General features: G+C 32.6%; 1 protein-coding gene across 3 annotated transcripts in view; it reads left to right on the top strand.

Annotated features, from left to right (window-relative positions):
- The window catches only part of LOC137658487 (cleavage and polyadenylation specificity factor subunit 6-like), a 73220-nt gene extending 53639 nt beyond the window's left edge, over positions 1–19581 (top strand). For 2 of the 3 annotated variants that reach the window (XM_068393239.1, XM_068393238.1), the window contains 5 exons: positions 4937–5100; positions 11597–11735; positions 11966–12072; positions 15838–16136; positions 18559–19581. In XM_068393239.1, coding sequence (XP_068249340.1) covers positions 4937–5100; positions 11597–11735; positions 11966–12072; positions 15838–16136; positions 18559–18793 — 944 coding nt within the window. In that variant the 3' untranslated portion in view covers positions 18794–19581. The remainder of the gene's footprint in view (positions 1–4936; positions 5101–11596; positions 11736–11965; positions 12073–15837; positions 16137–18558) is intronic. The other variant, XM_068393240.1, reaches the window with a different exon arrangement.
- Positions 19582–21203: the final 1622 nt, after the last annotated feature.

Below are 21203 nucleotides of genomic sequence, written 5' to 3'. Positions count from 1 at the left end.
ATTTAGTTTCCTGGTTTTAATTGAATATTCTTTTAATCTTTATTTATAATAAACAATATCAGCGTCAATGACCTTCGATGTCAGAATGCCAGAGAACTTAAAATCATTCATACCATTCATTATTTTTTACTCTATTTTTCTAATGTTTAGGAGGAAAATGTGGTATAAATAATCATTCTTCTATTAACAGCTTATTTACTTGAAAGCAGCTTACTGGGGAAATTTTTTTTTGCACTGTAGTTTCTTTCATTACAGTGATACACAGCAAAGGGTTTAGCCTTGATGGACACCAACATAAATCTCAAATTCTAATACTCTCTTCAGTCTTCATATAGCATATCACTATCTTGAAAAGCTTTTGCATTACCCTCAATTGTATATCATTGCCTCAAGATTTTTAGTGTGTTTTCTGACTGGTGACTTCAAGATCCATAAGTATCTGATAGAATTAACTTGAAGAATTTCTATCGCTCTCCCCTGATGTTTATAATGCTGCTTCTCCAGAAGCTCGTTTTAATGATATTTACCTCCAAGATTTTATAGAAAATATTCCCATTTTAATTTTTTTATTTTTTAAAGTGATACATTCCCATTAAAGTTATGATACAATCTGGATGTTAGTGGTAAGTAGGACTCCAAGAATTAACCATTCTAAGGTATTTTTACGTAAGATGTTTTGTCAAGCTGTGCATCTCCCCTTCCAGATTGTGATGTGTTCATTGCATTTTAAGTTAATAACTACTCGATAGGTAAGAATTTCTGCTCGGAGAACTTTTTGGGTTTTAAATATCTGTATTGAGGAGTATGATATTTCGGGGGTTCTCAGGCGTATACACAGGGCAGTGTTAACGCTTCTACATTTTATACAGAATGACTGCCGTTCGTTGCTCATAATAGCTGAGGAAAGTGATTTTTAGTTTAAGGGAAATCTCGGAGAGATTCCCTGTACTTTACTCACTATAAAGACAGATATTGCTGTAAAACTCTTGAATTTTCTCAGCCTTGCCTCCAGCACATTCTCCAACATTATAGAATGCTAAAACAATTTTATTACTCCATAAGTTTCACATTCTAGTACTTCCGTATCCATCAAATATTATAAGGCTCTTTTTCATTCATTTTTGTCATATCTCTTCCTTTGTTAATGTTTTTATATATACTTTAAGCTCATGATTATGGATCTCTATTTGCTCTTAATAAATTAATTTTAATTCTGTATGATCATGAAGCTTTCCTTTTCTTGAAAAATTTCCTTAAGGGTTTTTTAATCTCGTCAACTTAGATTTTCTATATAGTAGTACATTGTGTGAATTGTACGTGTGTACAGTAGTTATGTGCTGTAGTTTAAAGATTTCTCTCATATTCATAACCACTTCAACTACATTACACTTTTTTTATGTTTTTCAGACTATAAAGCAAACACATGTACATAGGACTCTGAATTACAGAATTTTAAACCCATTAGAAGCCATTACGGACAATTTTTATTCTTACTGTATATGATTCATGTTGAATATTTTCATTTCTCAATTATGTAGAATTATTATTCTGCATATTAAATATTTTTGTAAATGCTACATAGTAAGTATTTGTACCGCCGTGCATTGCCATTTTAATTCTAGCTACAGTTGTGAAGTTTCTATGTTTTGCCATATAATTATGAACAGTATTTTATTCGTTTATCATCTTATTTTTACGTGTTCTCTGAGTGTTTCTTTTTATTGCTTACATGAATTTTTTTTGATACAGTATGTACTGTACATCTAATCAATTATCTGTCTGTTTTTAGAATACAGTTGTTTACAGTTTCAGTAACATTTAATTTTGTTATTTTTTACAGTTAAAGATTATGAAATAGATTATTGTGAATAATGTAATGTCTACAGTACATCTGATTTACTACTGCATTAGGTCATACTAATATATATATACAGTATGTATCTTTTGAACAAAGAAAATCTGTAAACAAAAAAATTACACTAATATTATTTAGAATTGTGTGCACCTTCCACTGAGTGTGTGTTTGTTCATCTGTACTTTTAATATCTCTTGATGCTTGATTCTTTGCTATCTGAATTTCAGTAGTAGTGGGTTATTAGGGCTTGTTCCTTGAAAGCACAATGGGGTTATTGGGAGAGACCCTGCTGAAGTGCTTAACTTTGTTGGATACGTTTATTCTTTAGAGTTATTTATACCTTTACTGTGAACCTCTCTGGCTGCTGCTGCTCTTCTCTCTCTCTCTTTTCTTTGTCCTTTTTCACAAACTCCTTTTATTTCAACTACACTTTTAACTTCGTTAATTTCTTGTGGTAACTCCTCTACATCTTCATTTTCTACTTTTATAAAGTCCATTTTACCGTCTTCATCGAAGCCCATGAGTGTATAAACTAAAAGTTAAAAATAAATCATATTGGCAAATTTTTTTTTTAGGTATTTTAGATCACTGCCCTTGTGGGCATGAATAGAAATAAAAAGACTGATAATGCTGCCAAAATACTAAGTACTGTGACTAGTTGGTGTCTATTTAACATTTCTGGAACAACTTTTCAAGTAATGACATTCCAAACCTTTCATTGGTTTATGACTGATTTTTAAATCAAAGAAATACTATTTTAAAGCAATTTGATCTAGATGTCCATTCTCATTTGACCCACTACATTTGAGGAAAATTACACGGCCCAATCCTCACAGTATATGCAGAGAATGAAATTCAGTGTTTACATTTAAACCATTGGTGTAACATTGCAAATTTCAGTCATCTGTTTTAAAAACAAACTCTGATCCAGTCCAATGAGAATTGAGTATTCTAATAGTGGTGTGGGCAGATTGCGGATACAGTTAGGTGATTAAGTTCAATTGTTGAAGGTGTAACAAATTGTAGCACCCTATCTAATATTCGATAAGTATAGTAAAGTTGCAAAATATTTAAAATCCAAACAAAATCATATTGTATAAGGAGTTGAAGAAAATCCTTTATAAGATCTGTAATCAACAAATTGTAATTTGTATGGATTTTATTTAAAAAAAATTAAGCAATGGAATTTTATAAATATTTTTGCAATTTTATTTTTACTTAGTCGCATGTGAGTTTTTACATTGTTGTGTTCACTTGATAATCCTTGAAAAATATAGAGAAGGGTTCAGTAACTAGTTTGTTGAAAAAAAATATATGGTCTTTTTGTTGCTGTATCAGGTAAGTCAACACTTAACATGGGTTCCCATTGGGTTCAAAAGGAGTATTTGATATGTACTTAACCATGTTCAGGAACAATTTTTGATGTAGCTTGAATTCCTGTTGCAGCCAGTGAGTGCCATAAGCAGTGTTGTAAATTAGGTAGATTTATTTTTGAAGACTTATTCTATTGTAACCTTAGCTATTAACTTCATATAATCAAAGCTATCAGTTATGTAGCTTTTAGAGATTTAATGTTTTATTAACTGCTGTAGCTAGGGATCATGTTTTATATTTGAACATTTTAATGGGTATTCCCTTCATTGATTCATAGGAAGCCGTAAGATATGACCGGAAGGAATACCAGTGGCTGCATAAGTATTCCATTCATAAAATCTAACTTTAAAGAATCATGAGTATTTTTATCAACAGAAATGTGAGGGTTTTTTTTGTAGAGGTGCAGCAGAATTGTTGATATATCTATTTGATGATTTGAGGTTGATGACATAAAAGGATATGTACAGTTTTGATGTGCATAGGTAGTATATCCAGAGTGAGGGGATTTTGGTTGATTTTTTTCAAATACCAACTTCTGGAAAGGGGAATGAAACTTGCATAAATATGTATATGATATATATATTTGTGTATATATACATACATTAGTTTGCATATCATTCATAAAGGAGGTGCATTAATCAAAAGAAACTTATTGTACCAACCTTTTTACCCTAAATATTGATTACTTGGCAGGCAATAAATCATTACTGGCTGTAATATTTAGTACTGTAGAATGATTGGTCAGTCATATATCCTACGTTAATTTTTCTCTGGTCCCGGTTTCTTGTATGATAGAATGTTTGAAATTTGTCCGGTTGTATATTATACAGTTTACTCTTTTGAGATGAGTCATGTTTAAAGATATTTAGAAAATCAGTAACTTAATAGCGATGAAATATTTTCATAATTGATTTGCTTATGATTAAGGGTAAAATTATTTAAATTAATTTGCATGAAGTCTTAGCTAAAACACTGTATTAACAGTCCAATTGATTTGTTTCTAGTGCTGCATGCATTGCACAACAATTTAAACCAAATACAGTGCCCTTTCAATGCTCACCTAGAGGAAAAGCTATGGTGTGGGGGTTGCTTGTTTGAAATTGTAAGTCATAAGGAACAACATATTTATTAAATTGATTGTGAGTTGGTTTAGATTGGTTTCCTTGTCAGTAGACTGAAGTAGCTTTTGTAAAGATTGTTTAAAGTTTTGCCTCCAGAAACAATGTTTTATATTATTGGCATTGCCTTTGGAATCACTTTTTTTAGGCTGTCCGTTTTCTTTTTGCAGTTGAGCATAGTTTTTGTTCTTGATTGTAATGAATTTATTATATTTGTGAGAGGGTTTGAGAAAACAAAGAACAATTTGGTAACTTGAAGTAATGCCAAAATTATTGTGTAAACATATTGAAATGTTACACAATTACAAAGTAGTGTCTTATAATTTTAGTGTAAGATAAATGAATCCTGTCACTAGTATTATGAGTAGAATTGATTATACAAAGAAATTGTTGCTATTGCCAACCCCTCAAGATGTTAAGTAACCACCTTGGGCAAGTGTCTGTCCCCTACCCACTAAGCAGAAGATATTGAGGTGGTTTGCAATGGACATGAATTGCTGTATGGCCCCGATTCCATGCAATCCATTCAATGGACGTGAATATTTTGTATCTTATTGTCTTACCACCTCACGGTAATGTAATTTCCCAGGTCCTCCTCCACATGGTGCTCCACCACCTCATGGTCCCCCTCCACCTGGAGGTGCTCCTCCAGCACCACACGTCAACCCAGCTTTCTTCCCACCTCATGGCGCTCCACCTCCCCCTGCTGCACCACCTGCTCATTACGGCCCTCCACCGCCACCACCACATCAGGTATTGCTCGTTGTATACTCTTTGAAATCTGTATGTTGTTATTTGGTTATTATTACTCATATGATTGTCATTATTGTTATAAAACTGTGTGTTGTTGCCATACATGGTTGCAATGAAAGAAAGATTAATTTCCTCAGAAGATTATATCTTCATGTAAATTTTGTTACTTTTGTGTAAAAGTTGTGTAAATGTGTTGATTAAAACTGGTGTTTTATACACCTTTTGATAGGTTTGTTTGACCCATGTATCTGGTGTACACTATTTCCAGAGAAACATTGGAAGTGGTTATTACTGTCTAGTAGGGTAGAGGAATATATGAAAGATGTTGGTAATATGATGGATTGGTATTTAGTAATGTAAACAATAGAAAATTTTATACAATTGTTGAAAAGTTGTTTTTAAACATAATTTTTTACTTGATAAATATTTTATTAGATTTTACATTTTATATACACGAACAATTCCTTGTGGTTGAGAGAAATCATTACTAATATAACCAATTGCATCACTGTATATCCATATTTAAAATTATATACCAGAATTGCTAGAGATTGTAAGTAATATGTTTATTAAGTACACAAAGGATTCAGGGTATGTCTAGCATAGTGTTTATCCAAAACCATATGTTTTTTTAATGTCATTCCAAAAGATACCCAGTTTGATGTGATTATCAGCTATATCCTCCATTTATATAATTTACCAAAATACATTACTTGGTACAGTAAAATGAGTCCACAGAGATGTAATTGTATGCACTATTTTTATTTGTGCTTGATGAAAGGTACTTGGAACAGGTGATAACATACAACATTACATTAATGTGGGCTCATTTTACATGAATGGTAAAGCAGTGATATCCATTACATTATTAATGATATTTTAGAGGCTCCCTTTTGTAGGTGGTAATTACATGTAACGGCTTTAGGAAATAAGTGTCATGAAATAAAGTGGTTTGGCAGTCTAACTTTTTCCCAATATTTAGTATAGAGTAATGTATACTGAATATTTTATGCTTATTTTTATAAGCATGCTGGCACTATGATTTTGGATGAACTTAACTAGTTCTGTATTATAGTTTGAGTAAAACATGTTTGTCTTTTAGCTAGATTACTTCCCTATGAAGCATACTGCCTACAGTGTGCTTAGCGTGGCACACTAGACAGCAGTAAAGGCTCTTTGCAGCATCCATTCATCCCCCAGCTGCGTTACTGCCTGTGTTTTACTTTGTCCATTTCAATTCACGTACAATTCTCCTGCTGGTCCATTCAGTCTTGCTCCAAATATCAATTTTAGAAATTATTATTATTATTATTGTTCAGTCTTTTCCTGTAAAAGAGGGGAAAGGTGGCCTTGGTCTGATTAAAATACTGAAGTACTTTTAAATATTCATGGAAATATTCATTCTTATACAGTATTACCGGGTTTCAACCTGCTCACTTAATGGATAATTGTACAGTATTAATTTATGGTTCATATCGACAGTTTTCAAATGGAATTAACTTATACTTATTAGATACATTTCTTTCAAGTTCATGACTGATGAAAATCTCATATATTCTGGATCCCTTCCTTTGTAGTTGAGGTACGTGAAGATGATGAAAATTTAACGAAAGTTGTAGCTATGATATTAAGATAAATTGTAATTCCACTAGGTTGGTCAGCACCTGACGTGTTCGTGGACAGTGGCCAGTTTTAACTTACTGGTCGTGAATATGCTTTTTGAGGACAAATTTTGTAATTCAGAATTACAGTATGACAGAACTGCCCCTTTTAAAGATTGTAATATTCATCATTTAGCAGTATAAAAGATCCCTAAATCTTTTCTCGGAACATTGAATATGGAAGCAGTTTTGTTGTTTTAGTGCATTTTTTTTTTTTTATCTTAATCATTCAAGAAATGCTGGTCATGTATATATTTATTTTGTCTTCATTTATATATGCTACTCATGTATTGAAAGCTATTGATACTGTCTTAACATGCAATTAGAAATTATTTTGGCCTGTCAGTCAATATTTATTTTCTGTAATTACAACTTATAAAACATTCTCACTCCCAATCACTGTGCAATAATGAATTGAATCATTATCACGGTAAAGCACCCTTTTTACTCGTTTCTCTCTAAGGCACGCAATATAGCTGGTATAACACATTTCATATTTTCCCTTGATATTTATTGATATTATTTATTGAATATTGCTGGTATAACATGTTTCATACTTTCCCTTTACTTTAATAATAATTCAGATGACCAAGAAAAACTAAACGCAACCCTGTAAATAAATATAAAGATGTCAAGTAACTGTACTTCTCTTTCAGTACTCTTGATATGTTTTATGATTGCAAGGATTCGGTTTGTAGCAATGTAAAAACATTTGCCACCGTTCACAAAGTTTTGTTTAAAAAAATAAAGGGGATCTCAAATGTACATATTTAAAGTCTGGTAAGTGGATGGCCTTTTTATTTTGACCTTGAAGTTAGAGTTTGGGGGATATTTTCTTGGTTTTCTATTTCCTTTGTCCTTCCGTTCACTTTCACTAATCTTGTGGATTTGTTTGATCTAGAGTGTAAATGTGTCATGTTTAATTATAGAAATTGGGTTAAAGTACTGTAAACGAATATAGACACTTACAAATATTGTACTCGGTAAAGTTTGGTAGTTTTTTCATGTATATATATATATAAAATATTTGAATTATTTAATAATTAATTAGAATCAAGCTAATATAATCTTATCATTAAACTTAGGAGTCTCTTGTTCAATTTATATGTCGTTTACTTGAGAGGATAGTCACAAATGTCAACTGGGTACAGTAATCATAGGTTCAAAATGCATGATGCACAGTACTATACACATACAGTATATGCATGTGATTTCATAGACTTTCAGTTTCTATTGTCAATTTCAATATGATAGTCAGGTAATTTCACTCTTAACAAGTTATGTTATAGAAACAATCTTGGACATGCTTAAAGCAAGTTCAGTATTGTTGCTCTTCTGTATGAATTATTGATGATACTCTTAGTTTTGTATATTGTTACTTGTTAACTATAAAAGTTTCAACCCATTCAGATGCTGATGAATTCATGCATATTCCATTCCATGAGAATTTATTGGTAAACATGAGATATTTAACATTAAAGAACATTGGGAATGGTATCTGGTGTGTTGCCATATGGTTCAACTTTTTTTTTCTACCAAAAGTTGGTTTTGTTCAATGTGAATTTGATAAAATCATTTCTGATTAATTCAAAGCCTCCCAGGCCCCAGTACCTAATGTTACTACTTTTATTATTTTTCTTTGGGTAGTAACAAGAATAAATTGCAATATATTATGTATCATTGGAAATTGAATTCCCATTTTCTTTTATGGTGCAAAACAAATTATGCCTTTTTTATTATTTTTTTACAAAATTAAATAAATTGGTTCTTTAATAACTTTAAAAGCATCTTTGTTTATGATTTTGTATTTTTTTTTCATGTTTGAACATACTGTGAAAAAATATCTTAGCTTTATATAAATGCCACAATCCTCATTATACAGTATTATGAAAAATTAATTTATAATAAGTGATAAAAAAGAATTGGATTTTTGTCTTTAAGCCAGAGCACCTCATAAGCTGGATGTGTTTTAAACCCCCTCCCCCAGGAATCTCATATGTTAATTTTTGCATCATCAGTTTTAAGCTTGGAGTTTGGTTCAACTATTGTGGAGCACTTTGCTTGGTATATTTGGGCTTTAGGGGAGATGTAATGAGTATGGAAGTTTAATGACACAGTCAGACATTTGAAAACCCTTTTTGAACTATGTTGCGGAAATTAGTGTAATTTGGTCTAAAGAGCCTGTAATCAGTTTATCGTAAACCAAAATTTTACTCGTGATATATTTTCCAAAATTTTTCACTATAATAAATGTGTGGATACTTGAGAAGACAATGTCAGATATGAAATGAGCCCAAGTAGCATTTAAAATAACAAACCTATAAATGACATAACAGACCCATAAAAGATAAAGGAATACTATATAGATACCTATTATGTAATAAGCTTTACTACAAACTTGCAAATAATTTTACCATTTTAATACACTTGTTAAACAAAGCATTTGGTGTCTATACACTATACTGTATCTGCATTTGGCTCCGCAATGAAAATCTCAGTCATTTGTCGATATCAGTTGTCAACATTAGAAAAGCTGTGTGCTGTCATTAGCCATAAATCACTGTCTTTATAAGCAGAAATTACTGTAATTGATTGCTTAAGAGGTACACTGGCAGAGTAGAACCTACCCCCACCTTGACAGAATGACTTCATCTGTCTCAGTGGTTGGTCTTTGCATTTTGTTGCCCAAGATAGTATACTCAAATCCCGAACATTAGGCTACAATTCACACTTCCAAGTAGTGAGATCCTATATGAGTTTTCAACACAGTATATAAAAACTAAGGTAGGTGCAGTATTGTACACTAAACGCATGACCATTGGAAGTACTGTTAAAAAAAAAAAGTGAAAAAGAAAATAAGATTGATGATATACACTTGGAATGCATTTTGCGGACTTGAGACGTTAGCTTTCAGGTAACTATTGATCATGGAAAGCAGAAGTTTTTAATCTTCTCAATTTCTAATTTGTATTTACTAGATTTGTTTCATAAGGTATGATATTTGCAGTACGATATTTCATAAGTTTTTAAGTAAAAATAATCTTGAGTGTTACTTTTGCCAAGTTTGTTTTGGTTATAACTGACATTGAATGCAGGAATTTAGACAGGCAGATAATATAAATAGAAATGACTAAAGATGCATCTAGTAATGAAAGTTATCAAGTTTTGATTTCTTTAGAGTTTATGGGCCCTTTATACACCAAATGGCATGAATTTTGACACACTTTCACTAGCAAGTTTAATTTTATAGGCAAAGTATGAAAATCATCTGTTGACCATTTGGAACTATCTACTATCTGTCTGTTTGAGTACTCACAGATTGTACTAGTATATGGAGGATTTAATTCTAAGAGAATCTAAGAGAAAGCTTGTTTGTATTCTAAATCAAAATGGTATTTATCTTTGCTATTTAGTTTATTGTGTGCTGTAAATGAAAATTTCATTGTGCTGAAATTATTCCTCTTGCATCCAGCACACATGCCAGTTACTCATGTGAGAGTATCCCACTGCTTATGATATTTAACTCTCAGGCTCAGAGGTTGAACAGAAGCTAAAGAAAATACTAGAATTTTAACTTTTGACTTCTACTGAGCATTTATTACAGATATCTTGGGTCTAGCTACACATCTTTCCTAGATTAAACCTATTGCTCAAAATATTTTCTTATGTAACATTTGCTTTAGGTCATTGCTAGTTTTAGGTTTAAATGATCAGATATTAGGTTAAAATTTAATCTTAACATACTAGTTCAAGGGTCTATTATATTTCTGAAAAAGGATTATATTTCGAAACGAAAAATTTACATATCCAAATTGGAATATTTTTTTCTTTCAAAGTTATAATGTATTTGTTAACTGAAAACTTATTAATGAAGTATTATTTAAATTTATTTATGATTGGTACATTGAATTAGTTTTCTCAGCTACGTTAATACTTTTCTTTCTCATCTCTGTTTTGCATATTCGTGAGAGATGCTCTTAGTTAGCCTTGGTTTATGTTCTATGGTAATAAATCTGTCAGAACTATGGTGTTGAGAAAGCCATTTCTCATTCTATTGTTAATTGTATTATATATGTAAATATTTATATAAAACGATGTATTAAAGGAACAATATGTATAGCAATTAAAATTGTGAAAAATAACATGTTCAAGAAAGAGGGTTGTAGATACTATTTGTAAAATATTTTATACATGTGTAACAAAAAATTGTTATACATGTGTAATGTAATTCTCAAGTTTCACAGTGCCATAGGAAATTTTCCCCAAACCATCCTTTTTCTTGAACTAGTATGAGATAAAAAAAAGGGGGTGCATGAATATGCTCCCCCCAAAAAACAAAAAACAAATAGTAAATCTAATCTGTAGACCTGGTGCCATCATTGCACTTCACGCTGAAGGCATCACTAGAGAGTTTGCAGTATACCTTTGACCCCTATCTACACCCACTTTATAACCTTCTACTTTATCTCTATTCCTACTTCCTTCTATCTTGCTGTCCAACCCCTTTTACTTCATAGTGCAGCTGTGAGGCTTTCCCCCCCACTTGCACTTCAACACTGAATGACCAGCCTGTCCCTAATGCTAGGCCACGGGGCACAAATTCTACAAATCAGTCAAAAGCTAACTCGCATGGAATTTATGTAATTCCACTTACATCAATCCTGACCTGACGGGAACTTCCAGGATGGCCTTCAAGGTTAAGATTGCCATGGACAGGGTTGTGATCCTACTTTTAGTCAAGTTCCATCTTTATTCTTGACCAGCTACAACTTCCGAGTGATGTATTTGTCGCTTATTTGACAATGTGGCCTTGAAACAATTCCTTTTCCTTGCAGCACAGCGGCTACGGAGGGGGTGACCACCGCATGGATGGGCCCCCACCATTGTCAGAAGCAGAGTTTGAAGATATCATGAACCGTAATCGTACAGTTTCCAGTTCAGCTATTGCAAGAGCTGTTGCTGATGCCTCATCTGGTAAGGTTCTGATCATTTCATATGAGTAAGATATCAAATTATAGAACGAGTTTGTGATAAAGTCGCTTTGTTTTATGTCGGTGATTTCCTCTCTCCTCAATTTTGTTTCTTTATATGATGAATGACATTTCAAGGTAAAGTAGCCACACACATCAGAACTTAGTGTCAGAACCCTGTAAAGCATTGGTAATTTAAAAAGTGGATTAATTTCTCATTTTAATTATCTTCAGGGGAGTATGCAAGTGCTATTGAAACACTTGTAACAGCAATATCGCTCATCAAGCAGTCCAAGGTTGCACATGATGACAGATGTAAAATTCTCACAAGTTCCTTACAGGTGAGTTGATGACAAAGTTTACCTCTTGATATTGTTTGTTGTTGATTGTATTTAGAAACTAGGCCTCAGACTCTTGTCTTCAGAGAGGCAACTATTCATGACCAAACCATAATTTTGTTCAGAGTAGTTGCTAATAACTAAATTAGATAAGTCTGTACACTTTTCCACTTTTCCCTTCTATCAATACGGACCCTTCGTTGACGACTTGAATATGGATTAGAATGCGCATAGAACGTTAAGTTGGATAGCAAGCTACTTCACCGAAAGAATTTTAGTAGCTGATGTGGTTGATAGATGCAAAATTATTATTTCTAACTTTGCTCTTGTACTTGGTCTGATCTCTGGACTCAACTGCTAATGTAGTAAGGCTTAGTTGTAACTCTAGGAAATTCTACCAAGATGTTCTCTACATTCAGACCTTACCATTCACAGGTTTGATATTCACACTCTGAAGACAGCTCTTGAATTCCATAAGTAATACTCATGGGTACTTATTCACAAAAAGTGTATATACCACCAAATACAGAACAGCCCTTAATTGGAAAAGTAGAAAAAAAAAATTGCATTATGCAGGAGCCTAAAACATGCAGTCATGATATCTTTTCCCTGATGTATAACAGTGTGTGCAGTGCTGTATTTGGTCCTTTATAACTCTATGCTTTATTGCCATTTCAGTTAAGGTGCATTAATACTTCGATGATTATAAATGCACTTTATCCGAACATATAAAAAGCATAGAGTTTTATGAGACCAAACACTTATAACTGGGTCAAGTTGATTATATAAGTGAATTTTTGAAGTCATTGTGTAATAATGGGTTTTGGGTTTTTCTATTTGGTGGTATATAACAGTGAAAGCTTAATATTTTTTTTGGTTTAAATATCTATTAATAGTTTTTTCATCTCGGAGTTGAGATTAAAAAGTTTTTTGTAATTATATAGGGAATAGGGAACAGGGAATTTCTTATAGGATTCAACAATTATTTGTGGTTTTTTCAGCATTCGCTGGTCTCTTATAATATAAGCCCTGTGAACAGTAGGGTCTGATTGTATGTTGCAGAACCATGTTCATTCTCTGTAGGGACCGTTGGTGGGCGGTTGAGTCTCCTAGACAAGTTTATAATTCTTTGTTTCTCTGATTGAAAACTAGTTTTCAAACGTTCCCCCGAGATTCTCAACCCATCGTCAGTGGTGGATCTTTAGGGGATGGCAGTTGAGAGGCAATGCCACCAGCGCTTTGATGACATATGACACTTAGGGCCTTGGGGCCTAACAAGACAGCTACTAAACCAACAGATTGTGACATGGGCTTTAGTCTCTCTCTTTATAATATTTTAATCTTTCTCCTCTTCCCCTATCAAAGTAGACCTTTGGAAAATCATTGTTCTTGAAATTTGATGATACTAAAACCATAGTACTTGATGCATCAAGTTTAGAGAAACTCAAATTTTATCCTCAGTGCTGGGTAAAATTTCAATGGACTTCAAATAAAACAAAATAATAACACCTATTAAAGAAAACTTTCTCTTTGTGTAAAAAATTGATACTATACTAACTTAGTGATAGATATCGATGTTAAAATTTGAAAATTTCATCCTTTTGAGTTGACATTCTGTTGCGAAGATGGCTCATGAAAATTATGATGAAACTTGTTTCGTCAAAGCATCCACCTTGAAAAGTTATCCTGCTGTTGAAATACTGTAAAGATAACTTATAAAATAACACAAGATACTACATTGAAATACTCATGAAAACATACTTAATGAAAGTATGTGATCACACTCATACTCAATCAAAATTGAGAAGATTTTACATAGCAAGTAGAGATTGAGATATTTTTTCAAAAACTTTCTCATTTGTGAACTGATTTCATGAGTTCCTAGTAGCACTCTTTACACTAGGAATCATGGAAATTTGTTGTTGTTACTCTTGGTATTCATAATTAATAATTACTTACATGCACATTTTTGCTTATAAACTACAAAGAATAAGATTAGAAAAGCTAAACATTATCTTGAATGAATGCCAGAATAAATGGAATAACGAGACAGATAGGAAATGTTTAAGCAGATCAAAAACAATATTGGACTGAAATCTAGCATATCGGAAGGAAAGGATATGCTTAAGTAGATTTTGTGTGTGTTAAAATTGGCCACCCTGGATGACCCCATATGCCTTTTTGATGAATGGTCCACGTGACCCAATTCCTAAATCTACAGGATGTCCTGAATTTACTCAACATAATGTATGAACTGACTTTGAAATAAGTCAAAAGGAAATTGGCAGAATATCCAACTGTTTTGCCAAGTTGCATTTTAGTGGATAACTTCTCATTTAAGAAATAATCCAGACCATTCTTGTGAGAGAGAAGTAAATTTGGTTAGGTTTCTGGTATAATTATGGTTCTCTTTGGTTATGATTGGAAACGATTAAAGCTCATAATCTAAGATAAATTTATTGGAGAAGAATTTGAATGCGAGTCTACAGTACAGTACTGTTTTCATTAATTATGGTCCTGGTGAAAATGTTATAAATATGATGATTAACAAGATGTTGACAAAATCTTTCTTTCTTATGATATAATTGTTTATGGACTGGAAAATTTTCCAAGATCATGGAAAAGAAATATAGTATTTCCCATTGTTAAGCCATAAAAAGACTTAATCAATCCTAATGATTGACTTACCATTGACTAGCTGTTTGTTTAATAATGGAAAACCTTTCTGTGTAAATTTTGAATTGCATTTTATACTCTTTATTTTGATTTTGATAATTCAGATTCAACTTTGACATTTTCCTTTAGTATATCATCAGAGAGAATTTTAACAAAAGCAGGTTGCAATCTGTTTTCTTGTATATACAAAAAAACTTCTAATACCTTATGGAGGTACTTAACTGTACTATACTGTACAATACTTAAAATGTAATCAAGCTCTAAGTGCTCATTGTCGACAATTATTCAGACATCTGTAAATTAGAAAAATGGGGCCTCCTGATGGCACTCAATTTACCATAGCAATAAATGATATCATGAAAGAAGTACTCTCCTGTTTTGAGAATTATCTTTATGTACTGTATATGATTTCCTAAGTTTGAGACCCTGACTTTGGTGTTCTTTGATCCACCTAATTAAAATATTATTTGCAAATATTAGCTTGTGAGTTATAGCACCAATAAATATTAAAGACTACTGTACTGTATAAACAACATGATGTTGAGGTATTGTTTAAACCAATTGTAAATAAATGTACTTGTCCTTCAGATCATGGGTTAAATCCAAAGGGTCATTTTTATAATCTAATCTGTACAATGTTTATATAGAAATGTTCAAGTTTCCTTCAAAACCTATGTATTATAGAAACACAATTACTGAAATTGACAAAACTGCATTGGTTGTTGGGACATTAATCATCCTCTCCTTTCACTTTAAAGTTGTGGTAATTGTGCCACCATCTGTGGCTACTGGGTCATTTGGAGTTATATTTTCTTGTTAATTTTTGGTCTTGATTCATAGATATAAGGTTACTGTATTTCAAAGCACATTTTATTTCTTTTTTATTATTTGTTGCTTATACTGCATTCACTTCTGCTATTCTAACCTTTTTCCACAGTATTCCTTTGTGTTTTATCTTATTTGCCCTGTTCTAATAGAATTTATGTATATTGATTTTAATGACGTACATTATAACTGTTAATGCAAGTGGTTTTGTATGACAAAAGTTTTGCATAGCATATTTAGTATATTTGGTTCATTTAATCTCTTCAGGACACATTGCATGGCATTGAAGCCAAGAGTTATGGATCTAGTAAAAGAAGGGAGAGATCACGCTCTCCAAGTAGCAGAAGACACAGACGTGAGAGGTCAAGATCACGTGAAAGAGAGTATCGAGAACGCTCAAGGTCGCACTCTCGTGATCGGGAATACGACCGTCATCGAAGTGAAAGAGAGCGTGGCACTTCTGAGAGAGCTGAGCGGGAGAGAGATTATGAACGTTCTTACAGCCGAGAAAGGGAATACGACAGAGCCAGGGAAAGGGACCGTGATAGAGACAGGGACAGAGAAAGGTAAGGAATGATATGAAATGTCAGGCTGGCAAACTAGCCATTGTCATTAATTAGTATTGTACATTTTCATGTTATCTAGATAGTTCATTTTTAGTGAATGATCAGACGGTTACTTACATATTGTTAGATTACCCCTTTGGGCCACTTCAATAAGAGTTGAATATTTTTCTGGTCTGGTGCAAGTATCATTTAATAATGTTAATGTAGGTGTTAAAATTTTTTTTTAGGTGATCTTTGTTATCATGTTATCATGAACTTTTTATGTCTACTCTTTATAGGAATAAACAAGAAACAATCACCTCTAATCTTTCTATGCTTTCCTGCTGGTTTTTATCCAGCACTTGGCTTTCCTATTAATTGTTTTTCATCATTTCTCTTCATGTTTCCCAATCATTCTATTCTTTGAAATCTTTGTTTTCTAGCCTGTTCACATATCTCTACCCTTTTTCTCATGCATAGTATGGTTTGTCCACTGCACACTAGTTACGCATCTGCATTTTTTTTCAAATTTTCCTGTCGTTCTCTAAAGTGCTCGATGTATCAGTTGCCCTAAGTAGACGTGCCTCTTGTATCAATAATGATTTTTTTTCCCCCATTTTCTAGAAGTAGCCTTTCTAACTTTCCTAATTCATTTATCCAGGCTCCAGCTACTGTACTTTTAACATTTTTTCACCTTAATCACCACCTCGCAGTCTATTGTATCTGCAATATAAAATATTGTCATACCTTTTATTTAACGTTTACCCTTCAACTATAACATCATATTCTCTTTTACATTTAACTACAGTAACACTTTAATCAAACATTGGTACTTAACAGCTACAAAATTGATTTCTTGTTTATCTTTTAGATATGTATATTCTAATAAATCTTAAATTAAATCTCAAATGTCAAGTACAGTTTAGTTTAAGCTAGAACCATATGTAACTACTGTTGACTGTGGCTATAATATGATACCTTTGTCACTTTAAAGAAGGCCAGAACTCAATGCAACTGAGAATTAAAACTTGGAAATATCAATTCAGTTGATTGATAGAATTTTTGGATATATTACCAAAACAGGAATTATAATCGTAATCATTATTGGTCTAGTCCGGTTTAATATAATATAAGGCTGAGGTGCTTTGGCCATGCAAGGTGAGGACAGTCTTTACCTGGTTGGAGTTTGGGCAGAGGGGAGGGAACTCATTTCATAATCTAACCCTTCCAATGGAACAGCTAATGAGAAGAAAAAAAAAAGTTTTTAGACATTATTTTGATGTTTTTGTATCATTATTGGTAATTTTATACATCAAGGTAAAATAATTAAAGTATTTCCATGAATTTTAACATTTTTAAGTGGTGGGTTTTTTTTTTTCCAAGGAGACAACACTCAGCCCTGTTATTATTCAAAATCACATTAAGCTTTGTACATTACGTGTTTTAAAGTGGATAAAGCAGTCGATGGTGAAACTACTATGACCATATTAAATTAACCTTTCCTGACAGTGAATATTTAAATAAAGTGGATAAAACAGCCAAGGCTGAAGCTACTACTGGATGACCATATTAAATATAACTACGCCTGTCAGATTTTCTTTACGACAGTATCTCTAAAATGAAGCTTTTTCACAGTGAATATATTTAAATTAAGTGGATAAAACGACCAATGTTAAAACTATGACCATATTAAGTAAAACTAATCCTGTCAATAATTTTTTGCCATCTAAAATTAATCGTGTATAGTTACAACAACCTGTATAGAATACTATACTGAATTTGATGAATTAAAACTTGAAACCTATTTATTAATAGTAGTGGCTCTAATTTAAAAAATTACCCATTAAGTGTAAATATCCCATCTTCAAATAGGTTGCACTCAGACCTGAAGGTGTGTGATATATAACCCATATGACCTAATTCAAGTCATGAAAGATAATTTAAATAGCAGAGGAAAGTGCATTAGTATAAACTAGTTTTTTAAAATAACAGTACAGTAATGTATTGTAATTATTTGCAAATTTAGCTGTACAGTAACTTAATTTCACACAGTATTATTAATTTTATTTTAAGAACAAATCTCTTCGGCCTTTCCATAGGAAGCAGGGTCTTTTCAGCCTCCCATTGGCCACTAGTTATAATATTCTTTTAGCCCTCTTCTTAGCCTATATTAATTAAAGAGTTTTAATTATTAAACTTGTATATAACTCAAGAGATGTAGTTACATATTATTAAGATTAAACTATTTATGTATTAGGGACAAGTCCTTGAGGCCTGGCCCATTGGAGTGAATAAATTGAAACTAAGTAATGAGCCGATATATGTATAATTAACGTAAAAGAATTATAGATAGATTAGATTTAAGTGGCCAGATTCTATTATGAAGATGGAAATTGTTTAAAAGACCCTTAGAACTCTGCAGCTGACCACCATAATATTTCAGATATTATGATGAGAGATACAGAGAGCGGGATGCAAGGCGAGAGCGTATTGAAGAAAGACCAACACGTGAACGCATCGAAGAAAGGCCTACCCGTGAAGATGTCAGAGAACCTGTCAGGGAGCGAGAAAGGGAACGCGATAGAGACAGGGATAGGGAACGTGAAAGAGAACGCGAGAGGGATGTGAGAACTCGAGAAGAAAGGGAATCGTCTTCCCACCGTTCATCTAGGCATTAGATGCAATAATTAAGGAGAAAATCAATTACAAGTTTATATATACAGTATACATATACACTGATAAAAAAAAGAGACTGTGGTGAAGTTGTGTTCTCTATGAAGCAGTGTTTCCTTCTAGGACTTGGAGAGTTGGTGTAGTGGATGATTGATAGTTTGCTCATGACACTGTGTGAATGGGACAGAAGACATGAATGGTTAATTGAAATTATAGTGATAAATTGCACTTTATGCAACCAATTTGGGAATGTATTTGCTGTACCTCACTGTTTTATTACTCCTTTTGTTAGGATTTTGTAGCAGTGCATTGATGTGTTCCCTGCAGGCTGTCAGTTGTGAGTGTTGTGGTTATTAGTAACTTTCTAAGTCATCCACAAGTTACATATTTCACCACATGTAATTTTGCACCAGAATTTGAGTCTGAAATCATTTGAAAATAATTGTCATATGTACTTTAGTTTGTGTTTGCTATTTGTTTTTGTAATAAATGAAGATTTAAAAGAGGAAATGAAGCTTGTGTATTATATTAGCTTGAGAGTTTTGGCCTGATCACTGCTTTTTTTTATGGCAAGTTTTCATATTCAGAGTGGCTGACTTTTCAGTTGCCGAAGAGTTTATTGGCACAGAAAATGTTTTTTATTGAATATTTTTTGGGCTCTTTGTTTTTGAATATCAATATTATGGTGACAGGCTGAAGAATAGTACAATAGATAGTTTACTTTCACACTAGAAAGAAATATGTTAGCAGTGCTTCATATAATTTTTGTTTAAATAAAAGTTATGAAGTAGAATTTTATTTGATTTACCATTTAGGTGTTCATGTTCTCAATCTAGGTAGGTATAAGAATATATGTAAAAATAAACTTGCACAAAATCTAATATAGTGCATACTGGTAGATGATAGTTAAATAGTTTTTACAATTTTGTGTCCATCATGCTTTTCATCATTTTAGTATGGAAGTTGTAAAACAAAACAGTAAATTTCCTAGAAAAATATGCCAAGAGAATGTAAACGTGAGTTCAGATTGAATTATTAGTTCTAGAATGGCCAAACTTTTAAAGCTTGTTCCTTTCCCAAAAGTTAGCCAAATCATATACTGTATGCTAATAATGGATTTAATTAACAATTAAATTTAGTGAAATCTACAGTAATACGTCTAATTTTATAGTGAAAATATTTTCATTATTGTAAATGTTTCTATATAGGGTTAGATGTGAAAAGTTTGCCTCATTCTCCTCATGTCAAGTGCATGTTGTCTACATTCCCACCAGGTTTAGATTTTAATATCTTCCTTGAGTTTCTGGGTCTTCTTACCACATATCCAACTACTATGTCGCTAGCTGTTCTAAATTTTCCTCTCTGCAAATCTTGATGCATTAGGATGTAAGGAATGGCAGCTGTGAGAAAATACCACTAGTGCTTTGTTAATTTGAAACTTCAAAGTCCTAGGTGGTTTGCACAGCCTACAGTATGCTGCAACGATGAACTGAATCATATTAATTTTATAGCTAACGAGTAAACTGGGATAGAGTTCTCTTGCTTGAGAGTACACACACCCAGCCATGCTAATCTATTCACTTCCTTTTTTCCTTTCCTCCCTGGGCTATTTTCCCTGTTGGAGCCCTTATAGGGTATATAGCATCATAATTTCAAACAGGGTCTAGACTAGCTAATAATTTTAATAATAGACACTTGACATGAGCTAACACTTATACATACCTTACTTAAAGCTGCTAATTCAGCCAATTTTTGTCAGGCCTTTTGTTTTTAGTAATTTAATTTTGCCATTCTTCCCTATTAAAGTAGACCTTGTACTAAAGATATAATAATTAGTAAAATCACAAATTGTTACTGAAATTGCTGGTGGTTGGAGTGAGATTGCTAGCCTCTCCACCAATAAAACGAGTACCTGGTTTGATTCTGATGGAAAATTTTAATATGAAACCTTGCCTTTAGTTAGATAACTCAAGACACTGAGGGTAAGGTGTATATTCAGTTGGGTCTGCCTTATTAGTTACCTTCTTAAAGGTAGCAGTATTGCTCTTCTCCCTGACCCAGAAACTAACCAGTACAATTAATTTATTAAATGACCTCTGTTGTGTATTTGGCTAATCTCTTGGAATCTAATCATTGGATCAAAGAAGACAAATTTTGGATCGAACTTTGACTTGCTTTGATTCTGTAGATAATTTGTCAAGGTACTTGGTACTAACAAGGTAAACAGTTTCACTGTTCAATCTTGGCAATTGACACTTGAGTAGACATCCCACTGCAAGTTGAAACGTTGTGGGTGAAAGCCACCGCCAAAAATCAGTCGTGGTATCTAGCTACCAAAACCATAGTTAACAAAATAAAGACTATACATTGAATGGTAATTAAATTATTGTGCCCCATTTCATGTGCATTAATGCT

Source organism: Palaemon carinicauda, chromosome 19 (genome assembly GCF_036898095.1).
Source record: "Palaemon carinicauda isolate YSFRI2023 chromosome 19, ASM3689809v2, whole genome shotgun sequence".
NCBI lineage: Eukaryota > Metazoa > Arthropoda > Malacostraca > Decapoda > Palaemonidae > Palaemon > Palaemon carinicauda.
This window is presented reverse-complemented; position numbering and strand designations above follow the sequence as displayed.